General features: G+C 52.0%; 2 protein-coding genes across 5 annotated transcripts in view; one reads left to right on the top strand and one right to left on the bottom strand.

Annotated features, from left to right (window-relative positions):
• Positions 1 to 460: 460 nt before the first annotated feature.
• Positions 461 to 6,467, top strand: Tmem106c (transmembrane protein 106C). 4 transcript variants are annotated; one of them, XM_005353986.2, is made up of 8 exons: positions 461 to 553; positions 1,039 to 1,232; positions 2,463 to 2,526; positions 3,111 to 3,270; positions 3,362 to 3,502; positions 3,929 to 3,978; positions 4,565 to 4,618; positions 5,727 to 6,467. In XM_005353986.2, the coding sequence occupies exons 2-8, from the start codon at positions 1,049 to 1,051 to the stop codon at positions 5,821 to 5,823; spliced, it is 750 nt and encodes a 249-aa protein (XP_005354043.1). In that variant the 5' UTR covers positions 461 to 553; positions 1,039 to 1,048; the 3' UTR covers positions 5,824 to 6,467. The 4 variants fall into 4 exon arrangements, with proteins under 4 accessions (XP_005354043.1, XP_026638618.1, XP_026638620.1 ...); XM_026782817.1 differs by having other exon boundaries at positions 470 to 542; XM_026782819.1 differs by lacking the exon at positions 461 to 553 and adding an exon at positions 679 to 692.
• Positions 6,468 to 11,848: 5,381 nt separating this feature from the next.
• Col2a1 (collagen type II alpha 1 chain) overlaps positions 11,849 to 20,221 on the bottom strand; it is a 29,313-nt gene continuing 20,940 nt past the window's right edge. The window contains exons 36-54 of the mRNA XM_005353982.2: positions 19,829 to 19,882; positions 19,418 to 19,471; positions 19,047 to 19,100; positions 18,642 to 18,749; positions 18,091 to 18,144; positions 17,656 to 17,709; positions 16,881 to 17,042; positions 16,612 to 16,719; positions 16,270 to 16,377; positions 16,003 to 16,056; positions 15,764 to 15,871; positions 15,537 to 15,590; positions 15,325 to 15,432; positions 15,032 to 15,085; positions 14,488 to 14,595; positions 13,901 to 14,189; positions 13,375 to 13,562; positions 12,841 to 13,083; positions 11,849 to 12,397 (exon numbers count right to left, since the gene is read on the bottom strand). Coding sequence (XP_005354039.1) covers positions 12,251 to 12,397; positions 12,841 to 13,083; positions 13,375 to 13,562; positions 13,901 to 14,189; positions 14,488 to 14,595; positions 15,032 to 15,085; positions 15,325 to 15,432; positions 15,537 to 15,590; positions 15,764 to 15,871; positions 16,003 to 16,056; positions 16,270 to 16,377; positions 16,612 to 16,719; positions 16,881 to 17,042; positions 17,656 to 17,709; positions 18,091 to 18,144; positions 18,642 to 18,749; positions 19,047 to 19,100; positions 19,418 to 19,471; positions 19,829 to 19,882 — 2,109 coding nt within the window. The 3' untranslated portion in view covers positions 11,849 to 12,250. The remainder of the gene's footprint in view (positions 12,398 to 12,840; positions 13,084 to 13,374; positions 13,563 to 13,900; positions 14,190 to 14,487; positions 14,596 to 15,031; positions 15,086 to 15,324; positions 15,433 to 15,536; positions 15,591 to 15,763; positions 15,872 to 16,002; positions 16,057 to 16,269; positions 16,378 to 16,611; positions 16,720 to 16,880; positions 17,043 to 17,655; positions 17,710 to 18,090; positions 18,145 to 18,641; positions 18,750 to 19,046; positions 19,101 to 19,417; positions 19,472 to 19,828; positions 19,883 to 20,221) is intronic.

Raw genomic sequence — 20,221 nt, 5'->3', positions numbered from 1 at the left:
GATGGTAGTCCTAAAATCGGATCAGCTTGCAATACTGAGCTTTGGGCTTCATTTCCGTGACTGGGGCCCCTGTCACAGTGGGTCTGCATATGCTCTTAGGCATTGAGATCCTCGCCAGAACCGGAACGGAACCTAGGGCAGGATCTGGGTGTTAGGTTTCTTTACTTTCCGAGTCCCTGTGCTGTGGGAATGGCTTTGGCCACAGGAGACGCCGTCCTCCGCCTGTATAGAAGCGCTCAGATCCGGAAGCTCCAGCAAGCCTTCCCTAGCGTTTCTCGGGTGCAGAGGAACATCGCCCCTCCCCCGCTCGCCCACGAGCGACTCCACTGCCCTCTGCCGCTCTCTACCGGCAGCTAGGTGCACTGCAGCTGCGAGGCAGGAGGGGGCGCACCAGAGCTCAGAGCGCAGGCGCAGGCGCTCGCCCGCGTCCTCCTGCCACCAGCTTTGCCATTGTGCGCCTGCGCACCGGGAGGCGTGCGGAAGAGTTGCTGGAGCGGGCAGGTGGAGGGAGGAGTGGTCCCGACAGTAACTGCCCGGAGTTGGTGTGCCTCAGGTCCGGGGGCGCCCGCGTTCCCCCGGCCCGGGAGACGTGAACGCGTTCGGAACGTGGCTTTTTGCGGGGGGCGAGACCTGAGCCTGCCTCCTCAGATGGGAGTGGAGGAGAGGGGTCGCTGGGGCCTTTTATTAATTTGGTGCCTGTTGTTTGTTTACCCGGAATGTAGCCTGTTCGCCCATCAGAGTTTGCAAACAGGGAGGAAGGCGGCGACGCTGGACCACGGGGGAGCCGGGTTTCCCAGGCAGTGAGGGGTGGCCTGATCCAGTGAGGGCCGGTCCCAGTTCCTAGCTACCTGTGGGGGAGGAGGGTGGACGGTACCGGACACTTGCAAAATGAGGGCCGCAGTAGAAATTACAGGCCACACTTAGAATAGCAACTTGTCACTTAGTATTTTACATTTCTTATAGAAGTGATTTTTTTTCCTATAGTGGCCGGTATAGACACTAACACACGCTCATTTACTGCTCCCCCTTCCCATGTAGGAAATGATACATGGGGTCTCAGCATTCCTCTTCTGCCCGTACATTTTGTCACCGAAAGAAGGATGGCAATCCGGAGGACTTACAGGCTGAGAGAGAGCAGGAGGAAGCCATCGCTCAGTTCCCCTATGTGGAATTCACGGGGAGAAATAGCGTCACCTGTCACACCTGCCAAGGAGCAGGCTACGTCCCAGCAGGTGAGACCTGTCAACTGTCCTGGAGAGCTCTGGTGTCTGCTTCCACCAGCCCTCCCTCTGTAGTCACAAGACTGCCCTGAATTGTCGCCAGCCAGCCCGACTGACCTGATACTCTTGGGCAGATTGCAGGCTTCTCTTGATCATATATTTGGAACATTCGTCACTTCTACTATATAATTACTTCCTTGGTTTCTTTTCCGGTAACTGTGATAAAATGCCCTAACGGAGCAGTTTAGAAGAGGAAGGGTTTTTCTGCTTCACAGCTCCAGGTCATAGTCCATCACGGAGGGGAAGTCAGGACAGCGGAATTTAAGATTGCAGGCCACATTATAGTCATAGGAAGCCGAGAACAAGGGATGCTTGTACTCAGTTTCCCCCTTCCTTTTCATCCAATGGAAGATCCAGCCCATGAAATGGGTGCCACCCACATTTAAGGAGGGTCCTTCCAATTTCGGTAACCCCGTTAAGAAAATGGCTCACAGACGCGCTTGCTGGCCGACCTGATCTAATCTAGGCAGTGCCTCGCTGAGACTTCCCAGGTTCCTAACACAGATCAACACTGGCTCCTCTCTGGTTTCAAACATTTACTTCTCTGCTGTGGGGTTTGTTGACAAGGCTGTTTTTCTATTGCCCTTGTTCATAAGGAGTGGCACAGCATTGTGGAGGAACAGTCCTGGAAGCTTCTTTACAAAAAAAGGCACGGGTCGCTCAGTAGCCTAAGGTCAACAGAATACCAGGAGGTGGGGAGAGAGGACAGGCTCAGGAGTGGAGCCTGGGTTATCTCTAGGAACAGCTGTTACTAAATTGACCCAGGGGTTGGGAGTCCCAGAGTTAGAGCTATTAAGAACCTTGGAAGCCGTGTACTCCAGAGCCAAATGAAAAGTGAAGAAATGGCGGTTTAAGACATTCTGTGACTGCCAAAGACAGAATACGTAAGGTCAGAATACGATCCAGTTTTCCCGACATCAGTGCCACAGCCCTGACAGCACTGATTAAAGTGTTATAATTTGTACTGTTACCTATAGGTTTATGTTTATTTTTCCCCAGCATTCTTTTCTTTCTCCATTTTTTTTTATTTCTACATTTATCATTTTCTTGTTCCTGCTATCAAAAATGTACTTTTTAGTGTCGGGTCCCAGACGAGCCTTTGCTGTGGCCGTCTGAGGCAAATGTGAAGGAAGGGCTTCCACTATGTGGGCTTTACAGAACGAGTCTTTGCTGCCTTTCTAGAGCAACTCAATGAGTTGGTGGCTCTGATCCCACACAGTGACCAGAGGCTGCGTCCTCAAAGAACGTGAGTTGACCTGCTCTCGTCTGCTAGCACCTCTTTCTGTCTCTGACTTCTTTTTAGGAAAGGCTACCAGCTAATTATTTGAAAAAGATGTCTGTCCTTGTATCATCTGCTTGTTTACTGTTCCTACTTGTGTGTGTGCGCGCACACACGTGTCATGCTGGGACTTGAATCCAGACTCACTTGCTAGACGAGCATCTGCACTGTACCCTAGCCCCCCCCCCCATTTCCTTTGGTGCTTTTGCTTAAGTGAAATATCCCTTTCTCTGTTACAGTCTGGGAAAATAAATGTGAGTTTAGAAATATATTGAGAGTCAAATAAAGGAGGGGATTGGAAGGAATCGGGGAAGCAGGGTGTCCTGGGAGAGGAGCAGATGCTTTAGAAAGTAAAAGGACCCGTTCCTCTTCTCAGAGTAAACGGTGTTGAAATGGGTTAAAAGTCTCCTCCTGCACCCTTCTTTCTCGCCTAGTGAGTGGTTCTGGGTTCTTTGTGCTTCTTCTTCACCCCCCCCGTTTTGCATTAATTATGTATGACCATTTAGGGTGATGTCCGACTGTCCAAAGTTGCCCTGTGCTGTCATTTACAGTAAACAGTATGTCCTCCTGTCGGTCCTGCTCTGTCTGCTGGCATCTGGCTTGGTCTCTTTCTTCCTGTTTCCACATTCAGTCCTCGTGGATGATAACGGCATCAAAGTGGTGAAGGTCACATTTAATAAACAGGACTCCCTGGTAGTGCTCGATGTCATGGTAAGACGTTGGGCCTCACTTCCTGGGTTGTGCATTCACCAGCCTCGATACCAGGAAGCTCAATATTCATCTCCTCTCTTGCCCCTTCCAGGCCACCCTGAAAATCAGAAACTCCAACTTCTACTCCGTGGCAGTGACCAACCTGTTCAGCCAGGTTCAATACATGAAAGCCGTGGCTGGCACATACATGACCACGAACGTCTCTGTCATTCCCCCTCGGAGTGAGCACCTGGTACGTTGTTCTTCAAGGGCCTCTGCTCACATACCATGGAGGAGAGTAGGTGCTGTGGGAAGACTGTGAGAATGCTGGGCTCCTTTTCCTCTCCTCTCGTTTCCACCCGAGGAAGGCCTGGTTGGATCTAGAATGATAAACAGTCGGAAAGAGACAGAAACAGCTAGCATTTAAGTACGGGGGCAGTAAGGTAATTGATGAGAGAGAGAGAGAGAGTTACCAAGTCAAGAAGAGGTGGAATTACAGCCTGAAGTCCAGAGGCTTGGAAAGGGATGGGGTCGGAAGTACTTCCTCGGGCTCCCTGTCTAGGGAAGGTGCTTTGGATGTGGTGGAAGAATGGCCCAGCATCTGTAGGTCACTAGCAGTGATGCTGTGATGTCAAGCTTGCTTATCCCAGACTGATGCCAGGCCTTGTCTCATTTTCAGGTGAATTTTACAGTGAAGGCCGAGGTGGGAGGACCATCTTCGTACTTGTAGTAAGGACAGAGTTCTCTGCTGTGCTGTCTGCCTGGAGGGATGCGGACTCGCCCTTGGTTGGCTCTTTCCCTGGCTCTGCCTTAAGCCCTAGTTTTGGCCTGTGACCTCCTGAGCTCTGGCTTTCTGGAGAGCTTGGGGGAGGAGATGATCAGTTGATGTGTGACGTGACCTCCTGAGCTCTGGCTTTCTGGAGAGCTTGGGGGAGGAGATGATCAGTTGATGTGTGACGTGACCTCCTGAGCTCTGGCTTTCTGGAGAGCTTGGGGGAGGAGATAATCAGTTGATGTGTGACTGAAGGGTTGGGATTTCTAAAGAGAAACATTAGCAGTTCTAGCATTTAAATACGCAATGGCTTCGGAAAACAAAGAGCACGATCTGGGACATTGAGAGTGACACTTGGAGGGTCTCAGAACTAGTGGTCCTGGGCAGTACTTCAGTTTGAAGGGGAAGCCTAAGGGAAGAGAAGGTACCCCAAATGGTTTGATAGTGTCACTCCACACTGTCCTGCTGGGTCTCCTGGGAGATTGTGTTGCTACTGATTGACTGTTTCCAGCCAAGTGACCGTGTCCATATGTGTGGTTGCAGCTTCTTCTGCACGGTACCTGCCATTCTGGTGCACAACATCATGATCTTCATGAGGTATGTCCCCTTTCCTCTCTCCTGCTGGCTTGGTGTCACCAAGCCTCCTGGGAGCTTCCAGCACTCTCTAGAGGCACGTGGCTAAGAGAGCCGTCACCTGCCTCGCAGCACAGACCCAGCAGACGCTGATGTCCTCTAGAGGTAGGGTCCAGAACCCCTGCACAGGTTGTCAGGTTCCTGGCCAATAGTTAAACATAATGTGCTGGGCGCTGGAGAGAGGGCTCAGCTGCCAAGAGCTCTGGCTGCTCTTCCTGAGGATCCAGGTTTGATTCCCAGGTTCACATGGCGGCTCACAACTGTCTGTTTCTCCAGTTTCAGGGGACCCGATATGTTCTTCTAGCCTATACATGTACTGCACAGACATACATGTAGGCAAAACACCTATATACATAAAATAAGAAATTTTTTTAAAAATTAAAAGAAATGTTGCCTGAAATGGGATCTGGTTTAACTAAGTGTGTGGTCCCGTCAGAATCCTTGAGAGTAAAGAACAGACCAGCTTTCTCAAAGTGTGAGTACTAAGTATTTGACCAGTTTTGTCTCTGGTGACAGAGTTACCAGTCTTGAAACTGTGACTGTTAAATGTAATGGTGACAGTCATCTGAAATCCGGGGGTTTAAGTGAGGTTTCTCAGCTTTGACACAGTTGACATTCGGGCCGGGGAGTGCTTCGTTATCAGTGACTATGGGTGCTTAGCAGTGACATCCCTGTCTCTATGTGCTGCTGGGAGCGCTCACCCCTCCACCTCACTCAGCAGTGACATCCCTGTCTCTATGTGCTGCTGGGAGCGCTCACCCCCCCCCCCCCCACCTCACTCAGCAGTGACATCCCTGTCTCTGTGTGCTGCTGGGAGTGCTCACCCCTCCACTTCACTCAGCTGTAACTACCCAGAGATACCCAGATGTTGCCAAAAGCTCCGTGGGGTAAAATCATCCCCGGTTAATAGCTGCCGACCCAGAAAGTGACCTCATGACACAGCATCTTTGGACGTAGGTCCGCTGGCCTCCTCGTTACATAACCATGGAGATAGTGCCTGGGACCCAGATGACTTGGAAGAAAAGAAGTTTTTCCTGTTTAGTCAGTCTCTTCATGGTTTTCTTCTTGCTAGGACTTCTGTGCAGATTTCATACATTGGCCACACGTCCCAGAGCGCCGTGGAAACACAGCACTATGTGGACTGCGGGGCGAATTCCACGGTTGTTTAGAGCCTGCTGTTGGCTCTTCTGAGGCTGTGCCTGTAGAAGGAAGCTAACATCTGTCCTCACAGCTCAGCGTCTGTCCGAGCTTGATCCTGCATGGTGTCAGCGGAGGGAGCGGTTCTCTTAACCCACGGAAAGCATCCTTCCGCACTTAGGGGAGAGCTCTCTTCGCAGCAGCACCGTGTGCTTCTCTTGGAATCAGCAAAATCACTGCCCAGTGCCTAGTCCGTGCCTAGCAAATGGCGCTCAATTACAGTTTGAAGAATTGAATACAGATATTTTTGGCTGTTACTGAGTCTTTATAAGTTGGGATGAGCCAGGGTTCTAGCTGTTCAGACCAGAGTGACATGAAGGTAGGGTGTTGGTGCAGCTGTAAACGTATGGATGCCGCCTTCATGTACACAGAAGCACCAGCAAGAGGGGCATCCAGAGGACCTTCAAGGAGCCCCTTAGTGGCTGCATTTATTTCCATCTGCTCCCTAATGCCCAGGGGCTTTGCAGAAAGGTTTTAGTGGTGCCCCCTTTTTTCTGACAAAGTTTTTATATCCCCACCCCCACCCTGGTCTATTTTAGGGCTTGATGTACCTTTGATCCATTGGCTGGACATGGATTGGGGATTTGATAGAAAAATAAACCATGCTTTTAATTGATGTGCACTGTCTCTGATTGCCTGTGTGCCTTTGCAGGCTCCCAGGAGAGAAACGTGGAAGAGTTGTTTCCTGAGGGGACACCACAGGGTTTCCTGAGGGCAGGAAAGAGAAGGCATCTCAACTGTGTGTCCTCCTTGGCCTGAGGAGTGCCTTCAGAGCAACCTCACCATTCTGTGTGCAGAGAGGCAGGTTGCACTTCCAGATCAGAACACACAGCGCCCTCTGGAGGTTGGAAATGGCAGGCAGTGATGCCTGAGGAATGAAGCTGTTGGGGGGGGGGTTCGGGGGCGGGACATGGGGGGGGGGCACTTTTCCAGACTCCTCGGGCCTAGTATGAAGACCTGGTTTGAGGTTGGAGGTTTCTCCATCTAGTCCCAGAAGGTAATGGCCTGGATAGCTTGGGGCAGGAGGTGGCCATGCCGGAAGCTCAGCTAAGGTGAACTCCAGCCTCCTGCTGCACACCAGCTAAGCAGCAGAGGGCGACGGGGCTTCATACTAGGTTCTGCCCCCCTTCTCTTGGCTTCATTTTCAGCTAATCACCCTCACCTTTGAATCTTCAGACTACGATAACTAGTTTGCTAATAGCCACGATCTAGTGAACAACTGCAGTTGTGCTAATTAGGTTGCCAGCATGTCCACGGTGCTGTGACAGTGACTTAAAGAGTGAGCACACTGTTTTCAAAACCGATGCCCTCAAAATGACACCCTTAAACAGAACGTGCCCCGTGTATAAGAAAATGTTCACGCCATTTCCATTTCTAGATTGCATGTGTCTCTCTGTCTGTCTGTACATATGTGTGTGCGTGTGTCTCTCTGTCTCAACGTGTGTGTGTGTGTGTGTGTGTGTGTGTGTGTGTGTGTGTGTGTGTGTGTGTGTGTGTAGAGGCCAAAGGATGTCAGGTACCTTCCTCAGCTGCTTTCTACCTTATTTTTTGGGACAGAGTTTCTCACTGACTCTGGAAATCATAGTTGCCTAGACTGCCTGACCAGAAAGCCCCAGGCGTCCACCTGTCTCTGCATCCTAGTGCTGGGTTATAGTGGGTCCGCTCCACCGTGACCGAAGGTCAGAGAATTCAAGCCTATTCCTGCTCCTTCAAAGATATGACAGGAGGTTCGACCCAGGGAGTAACTGCCTAAAAAATGTTTGGTCTAAGGTGTGGTCATTTCATGTCCTGCCTAAACAGAATGTCTAGCTGAAGGATATAGTTGCTTGATGCTTCAGATATCAAAGAGGTAATTGCTCTGTTTGTCCCTGTGTCATGGTAAAGCAGTCTGTTGCCTCCCCCCCTTTGGATTGGGGTGTATAAGCACATGGGGAATAAATGCAGGCAGATTCAGTATTCACTAGGTAGCCCTCCTGGTTCTATCCTATGTCTCTGCATTTCTTCTGCCTCTCTGCTCCTCCTACCTGATTTTTCTAATCCACACACCCCTACCCTGGAATGTGCAAACCCCGTCGAGGCTGGACCCCAACAGATGTGGCCCGAATGTGTGGCTACGACCATAGATGAGCACCACCATGCCCAGTTTTTACGTGGGTCATGTGGACCTGAACTCAGGTTCTCGTGCCTCTGTGACAGGCACTTCACCAGCTGAGCCAGCTACACACCCCTCGTTTTTTGTTTGTTTGTTTCCATTTAGAAAAATAGCCTCCTGAAATGTTCTCTATACAGTTTTTAAAAGGCTACTCATTTACGTACTTAGTATTGGATCATGTTTTTGTGATCACGTGCCTCAGTAGCATCTGCTGCTTGATACTACTATAAAATCTAGTTAATAGCACTAAGAGCAGTTGAAGTTTTTAAGCAGGCACAGTTGATTCTGGTCTCCCAGTGCCGCATATTCTCACATCTACTCATATTCTCAGAATCCTAAGCTTCACATTAGGATGCCTGCATGGTTTAGCATGCTGTTGTCAACTGTATGCGCATACATGTGTGTTCATGCAGTGGAGGCCAGAGGCCAGCCTCAGGTGTTCTTCGGGCACCATCCTTGTGTTTTTGAGGCATGGTTTCATGGTTTTCATGAAATGGGACAGGCTGGGTGACCAGTGGGCCCTGGATCAGCCTGTCTCCTCCAGCACCATTATACCAGGGGTTTGGGCACCATTTGTAACATGAATGGGGCCTGGCTTGCTTGTTGGGGTTTCTGTCCCGCCCAGTACCCCATAGCCGGCAAGCCCCAAAGAAAATCACACAGAGGACTCCATAAGATTATAAAACGGATTGACCCATCAGCTCAGGCTTCTTATTAGTTTTTATGACTTATATTAACTCGTTGTTCTGATCTATTTTTGCCATATGGCTGGGTACCTTTTTTAGCTGGCAGGAAACATCCTGTTTCCTCGGTGATCTGCACAGGACTGGGAGGAATCAACTTTCTCCTTTCCAGAATTTTCCTGTTCTCATTGTATCATTTTTACTTTCTGTCTGGTTTTCCCACCTATACTTCCTGCCTGGCCAATCAGCATTTATTTAAAACATGATTGACAGAATACAGACAATTCTCCCGCACCACCAGAGCTTTATTATTTTTTTTTATTTTATGTGCACGTGAATTTGTCTGCCGCCTGTATGCACTGCCCTGGAGGGTCCCCTATGACTGGTGTTACAGTTGATCATGAACTGCTGTGTGGTTGCTGGGACTTGAATCTGCGAGAGTCGTCTGGAGCTGAGCCATCTCTCTGGCCTGGTGAGGCTTTAATTGTGGCTTCTGGGGGTTGAAATCTTCGCCCTTGCAGACCAAGGACCTTACTCCCTGTAGCTCGTCTCAGCCTTCACTGTCCTCTCCCTTGACCTCACACTACTGATGAAACCATCTGAGGACCCACTACATACAGAAGGCTCCACTTGTTCTATACCCACACATTCTCCCAAAGTGTTGAGGGCTGCTGTATGCATGGCTCGCAATGTCCGACACATTTTACCAACCGCAGATAGGAATTTCTAACTATCGCTGGTCATTTATGCTCACCAGGCTCCATATAGGCCACAGTTTATGTCCAGGAGTTATTCTGCCATCCTAGTTACCCTACCATAGGACCTTCAAGATCTCTGTCAACAACCCGGGGGATTCTAGGGCCAAGTATATAATCGAGCATTACAAGAATCTGCCTGCTTGTTAAAAATCAATGAGCCACAGGTTGTTTCCCCTGCGACAGAATAATCTCTCTTTCTCTTACAAATGAAACTCTTCTCTACTTTGAAGATACCGTGTTCCTTTGGTTATCTAGAGGGGAAACTCTCCAGGAAGTGTCTTCCAGGAAGTAAGAACCGAGGAACTTAAAGTAGCTCCAAAGTCTTCTAATGGCAGGTGTTCCAGAGAGAACTGCAAGATGGAAAAATAACCTGATGGAGCCCTGGTCACAGTGGGTCACTCTGCCCAGCCCTGCTGGCTAGGAGATTTATTGGTGCATTATTCTGTCTGGAGAGACCTCCTGCTTTCCCTGGGACATCAGGGATCCAGGACTTAATAATAAGCCCGCTTGTCCTCGCTGTCCTCCCTGGGCCAGATTGGGATGCAGAAGAACACGGCCAAGCAGGGCCTTTTCACTTGGCTTTTGATCCTCACTCCGCTCCCCACCTAGCGCTTCTCTCCATTCCTGGGGAGCAGTTGTATTTATGTCTGAGTTTCCCTGGGCTACAATGACTGACCCAGGTACTCCACGGCTTCCCCTAGAGCTTTAAGTCAGCCATCAGGGTCTGCTGGACATTTTATTCAAAGTGGTCACTGTTGAGGGTAGTGGAGTGAGCCGGGAAGTTCTGATTCTCAACTCAGGGCAGCTCTTCACCGCCACCTGCTGTCGGAGACAAGTTTCACATGTGCCCAGTAGCCGTCACTAGCTTTTCATTGATGGGAGTTGCTAATTTTTCCTTACATGGGAGGGTGTGCATGACATTGGGAATCAAACCCAGGAAGGTTTGCATCATGCTAGGGAAACATTCTACCCCTGAGCTACACTCCCAGCACCAATCGTGTGTTTTTAAATATCAGGTTGTCGTTTTGCTTCCTTGGTTGCCATGAGTTAGCCCTGTACACAAGTTATTTCATAAGTTGGATATTAATGCAAATAATCCCCCCCACCCAATTCTCTGATTTATTTTTCTTATTTCTCTAAAAGAAAAGCTGCCAAAGGGACCAAGATGGGTAAAAGGGTCAAAGAACAGCATGGCTGTGGTGTTTATGAGATGTTTTGAAATTTGTTTCACAAATCCTGCCGTCATGGAATTTATCTCCTGCCCTCTTCACCCATGGCCGCCATCAAGGCCCTCTAGTGGAGAGGGGAACAGCGTGCTCATTGCTGCTGTGCACACCCAAGGCATTGGAAAGCAAACGATGCCCTGCCTGTAGGGCAAGGCTCTCCCCTCCTAATCTGGAATTCAGAGGTCTGTAGATGCTTCCAGTGCAGGTCTAGAGAATGGAGAATGGGGACAGAGTGAGGGGGATGGGGACAGAGAACTGTATTTTCCGCTCAGCTTGCCCCAGGATCTTAGGACAGATGCAGGTAGCCATCCAGACCATTTGCATCAGTGGCCCCGGGGGATGGGGGGTTGCCCTCCTGCCTACTGCTCCCCCTGTCCACCCCACTTCCCACGTCTCCCATCCAGCAGGGCATAACCACACCCACTAAGATGCCAGCGCACTTGTAGCTTCGCTCCAGCATGCTGGAGAGAGGGCCGTGTTTAAGAACAAGGTCATCCCTCTGATTCCCCAAACTTCCCAACAGTGGATCTAAAGTTTAAGCACAGTGTCCCTGAGAGTTGTGTGTGCTGAGCTTTGGTCCTCAGGGTGGTGCTTTTGGGTGGAACCTTGAGAAGTAGGGTCTAGTAGAGGTCCTCAGGTCACTGGGTAGAGCCTCTCAAAGGGCTCTGTGGGACCTCTTTTCCTCACTCTGCTTCCTGGCTGAAGGCATGAGTAATGGCTTTGATTGTGCCCTGCTATGACACTCTGCCAAAATCAATATGATTACCTGATTTTGTAAACAAACCTAACAAGTGAATCATTTTCTAATCCTACTTTGTATTTTTATCAAAACTGTGAACCAAAATGAACCTTGCTTTATTTCTTGGGCGGACCATGTTAATTTTGTTTCAGTAGCATGGGGCTAACTAATTCAGTTTCGTCTCTGGTCTCAGGTCACCCTGGATTCCACAAAGTGCAAAAGTTTACAGAAGAGGTGTATGTGTGTGTGTGTGTACATGTGTTAAGTGTGTGTGTTCACCAAACCACGCAGTGTGGCGTCAGCGACCTGTATTGAAAGGTCAACAGACAATCCTGGGACTATATTTCTGCATGCCTGCAGGATCAAGGATTAATAGACACAAACAGAAGAACAAAACACAAGGCAATGTGTCCTTTCCAATAATTTTTTGGTTTTTTAATATCAATTGATGTTTTAAAAAATACAGAGGTGTTTGACACAGAATAGCACCATTGTGTAGGACGCACAGTTCCTACGCCCAGCACCTGTGGAGGGGTCTTCTGGCTGGGCTGGGGGCAGTCACTCAGGAGGCGTTTGACTCACACCAGTTAGTTCCCTGCCTCTGCCTTGACCCAAAGGTCTTACAGGAAGACAATAAATAAATAGAACACCGAGATTTTATTTTGCAGTCTGCCCAGTTCAGGTCTGTCAGAAAGGGGAAAACAGTCCGAGCTGCGAGGGTCGGATGAATGGACGTCAGGTCAGGTCAGCCATTCAGTGCAGATTCTAGAGTGACTGGGGTTGGAAGGTCCTTGGGTCCTTTGGATTCGCAATGGATTGTGTTGTTTTGGGGTTCAGGGTTTTACAAGAAGCAGACAGGCCCTATGTCCACACCAAACTCCTGCTCAGGGCCTCCTATGTCCATGGGTGCAATGTCAACGATGGGAAGGCGTGAGGTCTTCTGTGACCGGTACTCGATGACAGTCTTGCCCCACTTACCGGTGTGTTTCTAGGGAGGAAGGGGGGATGTTATTCAGTGGATGTCTTGCAACCAAGGCCAGTTGCCCAATACCCTCAAACCAAACAACCACAAAGTGTGAACTATGCTAGGGGGCTCCTTAAGACTTTTCCTGGTTGCCCAAGCCCTCTCCAGTTCTTTCCTTAATGGCAGAGCCCTCCTCTACCTTCTTGCCCCCCTGTCTCCCATTTCCACAAAGGGTTTCCCATTTGTGATAGCCTCTTCCCTCTGGCTGGTACTCTCATACACTTTTTAGGAATACTTTGCTAAGTGTCCCTGAGCATGCAAGTCTTTATTCCCTCTGAACGAGGAAGTGGACAAGCTGATACAATATATACCTCTCCCTCATCTGCCGCTCAGCGTGTCCCCTCACATGTCCCCTCGACCCAACCCTCTGGAAACATGACACTTGCCACAGCCTCGGCCCCACTCACCGTGCAGCCGTCCTTCAGGGCCGTGTACGTGAACCTGCTGTTGCCCTCAGCCCTCATCTCCACATCATTGGAGCCCTGGATGAGCAGGGCCTTCTTGAGGTTGCCGGCAGCTTCGTCCAGGTAGGCGATGCTGTTCTTACAGTGGTAAGTGATGTTCTGAGAACCCTCGGTGGACAGTAGTCGAAGAAAGGTCATCTGGACGTTAGCGGTGTTGGGAGCCAGGTTGCCATCACCGTAGCTGAACTGTAGTAGGCAGAGGGGTCTGAGTAAGATCTGAGGATTGGCATTTGCTGGGATGGGGGGCTAATGAGACTCCAACTGTTGGGGGTGCTAGGGTGATGTGGGGGACTCTAGGAAGCGGGGCAAGCTCAGAGGGCCACTTCTCCAGCTACAATGGGGGAATGCTCTTTTTTTCCCCTCTTTCCTCTAAAGACTGGAGAACACTGGTGGAGAATGTGGGAAGGCGCTAAAAAGTCTGAGGAGAAAGAAGGGCAAAGGTGAGGGGGGACAACTGGGCAAGCACTGGGCACTCACGTGGAAGCCACCGTTCATGGTTTCTCCAAACCAGACATGCTTCTTCTCCTTGCCCTTGCTGCTCCACCAGTTCTTCTTAGGCACCGTCGCTGGGTTGGGGTAGACGCAAGTCTCGCCTGTCTCCATGTTGCAGAACACTTTCATAGCGTCCAAGGTGCAGCCCTGGTTGGGGTCAATCCAGTAGTCTCCTGCGGGGAAAGGAGGTGGCACCCATCAGGCAACTCAAAGCTGAGGGCCAGGCTGGCTGCTAACAGCAGGGAGCCTACTGGGAAGCTAGGTCAGGGGAGACCGAAGGACCAGGGACAAATCCGCATGGGGAACCTAGTGCCAAAGAGGGGGCCAAGAAACGGGGGCAGAAGCAGTGTTCGCCTGGAGTCACTTCTGTCACGGTCATTCAGCAGAACCTTCCAGATCTGATCCTGCCCCGCACTAAGATACAATGGGTTGAGTCTGCCTGGCTACCAAAGGTGGGCTATGTATGTAACTCCCTGCTATCTGGGGCAGGGGACCTGTGCTCCAGGCTCACCGCTCTTCCACTCTGGGTGGCACAGTTTCAGGTCCTGGCAGGTTCGAGCGGGATTCTTGCGGGAGCCATCAGGGCTACGGATGCTCTCAATCTGGTTATTGAGTGACTTGAGGGTGGCATCCACCTCCACGTCGTGCTGTCGCAGGGAGCTGGCTGCCTCGTCGGCCCGCATATACTGCAGGGGATCAGGGCCCTTCTCTCTCTGACCTAAGCCAGCGAAGGCTGACATGTCAATGCCAGGACCAGGAGGACCTGGAGGGCCAGGGGGACCAGGATTTCCGGGAGGACCCTGCAGCAGGAAACAGAAATGTCAGCAAGGAACCATGGGGAGAGGTCTTCCCACGTATCCGACCTTGTTGTAGGGACAAAGGGCAGCAAGACCAAGAAACCCACAGCAGCTTCCCCTTTCCTCCCTGACCCTTCTTTCCTACTTCCCAGAACCACCATGAGCCGTGTGACCCTCTAAAGGGCCCCCAGCCTCCAGGACGCCATCACTACTAGCTGCCTGCTGATACCTCAAAGGTGTCCTAAGCACCTATAACATGGTAGGAATACTTTCAGTGGCAGGGAGGGGTCAGGAAACTTACAGCAGGGCCTGTTTCGCCTGAACGTCCACGGGGACCAGGAGGCCCAATGGGGCCAGGGATTCCATTAGAGCCATCTTTGCCGGAGGGACCAACAGGGCCAGGTGGACCCTGCAGCCCAAGAAAGAGGAGACCATGAGAAAACCATCCATCCCAGGAGCAGCTACAGACCAGCCACGACTATATAGGCGGCCATCGAGCAACACTGGTCATGCCACTCTGCTGGGGTCCTATGAAATGCTCGGTCACACGCCCTAAATCCATCTCCATTTAGCCAAGAACCAGCAGGCATCTCCATGTTTCTCTGACCCTCCTAAGTTATGTTTATGAGATTTTTTTTAATCAGTTTGTCTTCCGGTCACTGTGACTTCAGGTGCTTGTGTCCATGGTCATTTGTAAGAAAGTCCTCCTTTTCTCAGGATACCTCCTGAGTGAGGACGGCTCAATCCAAGACTCCCCACAGAAGCAATGGCCACCCCCACCCATCCCCTGACCAAGGCCTTGGCCCGCCCAAGGCTTGCTCCATCCCCAGAAGCATCTCACTTACTCTAGGGCCAGAGGGACCAGCTGGGCCAGAAGCACCTTGATCTCCAGAGGGACCCTGTGGATAAAAAGAAAACAGCCGATGTCAACACAGCTGGATATAGAAATCTGTCTCCCTCAGAATGGAAAGCAAGATTGTGCCCCTGCCCCTCTCTCCCACCCCTTCCACCTGACAGAGCCCAGGGGCTTCTGAGGAAGACCCCAAGCCTTTTTAGTAACAAGGGAATTTCAGTGGACCTGAAAAATGGGAGACCTTGAGCCATCCCCTCAGGGACAATGACATGCAGTGATACCCACCGGAGGGCCAGGCAGACCCTGAAGTCCAGTGAAGCCTCGGTGTCCCTTCAATCCCCTCTCGCCAGGCTCTCCAGATTCTCCTTTGTCACCTCGGGGGCCTTGAGGGCCCTATGAATAAGGAAAACATGGATTCAGTCAAGTTTGGGCTCGTATGTATCTTACCCAGTGTCCCTTTTCTGCAGGGACTCAGTTCAAGATGCTCCAATACTCACTGGGATTCCACGGGCTCCAGCAGGTCCTGAGGGACCCATAGGACCTTGTGCACCCTGTGAGGGGAGAGAGCAGACAACATCAGGATAAGACCAGGACATGAAGGCTCTTCCTCACACCTGCCTAGGTGCTCCGAGGCCCCCAGAGCCAGGCGCTACCTCTAGGTGCTCAACACGGGGGAAAGCAAACATGAAACACCCCCTGCCACGTCTGAACCCCATATACTCACAGACTCTCCTCTGTCTCCTTGTTTGCCAGTTGGGCCAGCAGGGCCAGGAGAACCTGGGGGCCCGGGAGCTCCAGGAGCGCCCAGTGCACCAGTCTCTCCACGATCACCCTGTAGGACCAAGGTATCAGGTTCAGGCAAGAAGATTTCAGAAGAGGTGGGGGGGAGTTCCATTACTACTCAGACTGGCACGTTAGCATAGTCCCCAAGTCCCCGTCCCAGAATAGACACCTGTCACTCACCTTGACTCCAGCTGCACCATCTCTGCCAGGGGGTCCATCAGCACCAGGGCTGCCCTGGACAAGGGATGTAAGAATTCACTTAGATCTTCTCCGTTTTCTCTCTCACTCTGATCTGAAGCCTAAGCCTATTCACGTCTTCCCAGCTAAGGCTTTGGGGCTCACACATCCTCTGTGAGCTTCCACTCCCTTCTCCTCGTACACTTCCTAGTCTCTGTGTGTCCTTCCCTCCAGATCCTCCCACCGGTGACACCAAGCTCTGGGGCTCACCTCTCGTCCAGGTTCACCTGCAGGACCTGTCAGGCCAGGAGGCCCCACGGGGCCAGGAGGACCTCTGTCTCCAGATGCACCAGGTGCACCCTGCTTGCCAGGCTCACCCTGAAAGGATATAGACAAGGCCCATGAGTGTCCATGCTAAGCACCCCTGCCAAGACTCTACCATCCCCTTCAGAGGGAACAGCTGACAGAGGGATGTTTCCAAGGATACTGAGTCGGAGGAAGACTTGGGGTGCCACTGTGACAAGAACACTTAGTTAAGAGCTTTGGGACTGAGCCTGAGCCTGAACCAGGCCTGGCCTAGCAGGGCTGAAGGGGAAAGTGTTCTTCACTCACCGATGGGCCAGGAAGGCCAGGGAATCCTCTCTCACCACGCTGTCCAGGAAGACCAACAATGCCCCTTTGACCAGCCAGCCCCTGGGGACCTGGAGGACCATCAGAACCCTAAAAGAAGAAAAAACAGCTGACACAGAGGCTTTTCCTGACACTTCCCACCTACTGTGTGCATTCTTTGTGGCTCCCTTCCCACAATTCCCACAGCACTCCACCTTCCTCCTGTGTTTAAAGGAGCTCAGGTGCCTCTCATGGGCCGGGTATATACTTACAGGGGGACCGTCATCTCCAGGTTCTCCTTTCTCGCCAGAAGGTCCTGCAGGGCCTTGAAGTCCAGGGTCACCAGCTCGGCCAGGGGAACCTGTGTCTCCTCGAGCACCTTTGGGGCCATCTTTTCCAGAAGGACCAGGGGGACCGGGGGGTCCAGGGTTGCCCTAGGAGGAGCAGATATGGAAGGTGGTGATTTGTCACCATCCTCATTCAACCTATAGAAGCCATGTGGCTCGGGGGCCAGGCATTCCAAACTGCCCGCTTGTGCTTTTCTCCCCCCTGTGACAGATCTGGTCAGGCAACTGTGGCTCTGTCACCCTGCTTTGACTTTCCTCACCCATGTGGGGTTCCTCCAGAAACAGCTCCAACATTGCCCCTCTGACCTTAGCCTCCTGTTCGCCCAGCACCCTTCCTCCATGCCCAATGATGGTGAATGGAGTTTTTCCTTATCTCCTCCCTCACTGAAGACCCCCCCATCCCCAAGTATCTGGTCTGGGGCTCGTGAGCTTCTCTATAGAGTGTGGATCGAACACGCTTAGGACATGTGTCCCAAATTGAAAAAATGCATCATGCCAACCCTCCCAGCATGCCAAGTGGTCCCCCCATTGCTCCCAGCTGCCAAGGGTCAGTCAGCTGTGCCTCCCATTGGTAAGAATGGGGGAGTCAGGGCTATAGGCTTCTGACGCCTGTGTTTGGTGGATACTCCAGACGGTGCTGATCATAGCTGGGCCTCCCATGCCAGGAGGAAGACAGATCTAAACCAGGAATGACACTTACATTAGAGCCTGGCGGTCCAACGCGGCCAGCAGCTCCGGGGAATCCGGTGGCTCCCTGTGGGCATGGAGGGGTGGGGAGGCTCTCAGCAAGGAGGACAATCAAGTTGGAAGGGCTAGAGCGTATGTCCCAGGTGGGGAGTCAAGGAAGGATCAGGGGCTACAAAGCAGCAAGTGAGTAGCTAAAGGGAAAAGGGGGGCCATTGCACCTGGCCACATAATCAGGCCTGAGCTGGTGCCTTCCAGCCTTCAGGGAGCTGAGTGGCAGAGCTGAGAGTTGGGGACTTGAGGACTAAGCACACAGCAGAGTGAGATGCCCTCTCCTGCCAGGCTTAGACTCAGGCCTGGTTAGGGCTGGGGAGGGAGGATATGTAGGTTCCTGAAGCTAACCCACTGCAGAAATCATGGGTCAGAACTCTTTTACAGGGGATTCACTCACTGGGGGGCCTTGTGCGCCTCGGGCTCCCTTCGGACCAGTCACTCCAGTAGGACCCTGGGAAGAAAAGAAGGCAATGGTGGGGTCTGGTGGACCTGGGGAAGGCAGTCAGCCTTTTCTGAACTTTAATACAGGACTCCTGAGAGCCAGGCTGTCAGAGTTCAGCTTCTCGACACTAGGACCCCAGTCTACAAAAGCTATCATAGGCAGTTCTGTGTGCCACAGCACCGGGAGACTCCAGGGCCTGACTCAGCAAGGCTCTTAGAGACAGCCCCGGAGCTCCAGCTCCTGGGAAACCTGCTCTCTGCTCCCCCAGGGAAGCAGCTGCTTTGTCCCCTGTGATCAGGGGACACAGCCTATACTTGGTGCTGGTGACACAATACCCCACCTGTGTGCCCCCCACCCCGCACCTAACCTAACAAAAGCCCCTCCCTATATAGCTGACTTCCTCCAGGCTCCCAGTTCCCTCCCAGCTCCAGACTCTGCTTGCCCCATCTACCAGGGCCCTTCTCCTGGCCTGGCAGCCTCCACTTCATGAACTCAGCAATACTCACCTGTGGCCCAGGAGCTCCAGAGGGGCCTTGGGGGCCAGGGGCACCAGCATCTCCTTTCTGTCCGGCCTCTCCTTGATCACCCTTGGCACCAGGCTGGCCATCAGCACCCTGTAATAGGAAGAAGGGATAGATGAAGGAGAGGCAAGCTGACTGCTCCAGGTTCTGCCACAGGTTAGACAGGACACGAGCATGTGCCTACGTAGCAGGGGCCTGAAAACTGGGTTTAAGATGGTTTTGTTATGTTGCCAAGGAAATGTGAAGGGAGGAGAAGAAAAATTCCATTTCTTCCTCTATTACCTTCTTGCCCTCCCTTCCTCTCTCCCCCATCAGAAGATGCCCCTGATTTCTGGCATAGAGCCAGACTGTATGCAGTCAGTAGGGAGTAGGGTAGACAGAGGTACTCACAGGAGGCCCAGCGAATCCAGCAGGTCCAGGTGGCCCAGTTTCTCCACGTTCACCCTGTGAGGGGACCAGGAGATGTCAGGTTCTGTTGCCTTGCCCATGTGCTCTTCTTAGAGCCAGAGCCCACTGCACAGCCCAGCGTCATGGCCAGCCTCTCCCAGACAGAGGTGTCTGAGGCCCAGGGACCCAGAACAGGAAGTCTCTCTTGGCTCAAAGGTCCTGAGAACTGGCTGTGCCTGGGCCTCTGTGACTTTCCCTTGGGTCTCTTTTCTCCTCTCACCCCTAACCCCACAGCACAGGGCCAGGTGGCAGGGCATGGCTGGCTTCCTCACTACTGGAGCCAGGGAGAGCCTGTTCGAGAGGGACATGCTCACCGGAGCGCCGCGAGCACCAGTACTTCCTGAAGGGCCAGGAGGTCCAATTTCTCCCTAGGAGTTGAGAAGGCAAAGGTCAGGGTGGGCCCCAAGGTGCCAAGTGCACTGAAGAAGTCCTGATGTTGAGAAGGGCACTTTGGGTTCCTAGAACCCCTCCCCCACATCCAGCTCTCTTTTGGGCTCAGCTGCCCCATCTGCCTCTTCAAGACCTCGGGTGAGGTTACTTTTCTACCAGGCTGGCCACCACATGTTAAAGACCACACAAGTCATACGGTAACAGGACTCCGCCCCCCAACTTCACTCCATTGAGGAAGGTGATGGTTGATGAGGAAGATTTGACTGTGTCTGGGAGGAGGTAAGAAGAAGGTCCGAAAGAGGTGGAGACAGGGAGGAAGGTCAATCATAACTCACCTTCTCGCCATTGGCACCTGCCGGGCCTGGGGGCCCGATGGGCCCAGTCAGACCCTGAAGAGAAAAAGAAGGAGGTAAGGGTCAGGCCAGTATCGTGAGGTTTCTCAAGGATTCTGGGGACCCCGTACCCAATAGACTTTGGTGGACCTTCCCATGGTCTCAGAGCCTCCCACTCACTGCCTGGTCCCCAACACTAGAAAAAAAAAAGGAAGTCTCCATGGTTTCCCAGAATCCCCTTTTTTGAGTGCTAGAGACTGATGGGAATGCCTGTATTGGTCCCCATGCCAACTCCTAAATTCCCACGCCGGCTCCTAAGTCCCCATACCAACTCCTAAGTCCCCACGCCGGCTCCTAAGTCCCCACGCCGGCTCCTAAGTCCCCATACCAACTCCT

The sequence above is a fragment of the Microtus ochrogaster genome, chromosome 15 (assembly GCF_000317375.1).
Source record: "Microtus ochrogaster isolate Prairie Vole_2 chromosome 15, MicOch1.0, whole genome shotgun sequence".
NCBI classification, from domain to species: Eukaryota; Metazoa; Chordata; class Mammalia; order Rodentia; family Cricetidae; genus Microtus; species Microtus ochrogaster.
The sequence above is the reverse complement of the archived record's forward strand: the minus strand, read 5'-3'. Positions and strand labels throughout refer to the sequence as shown.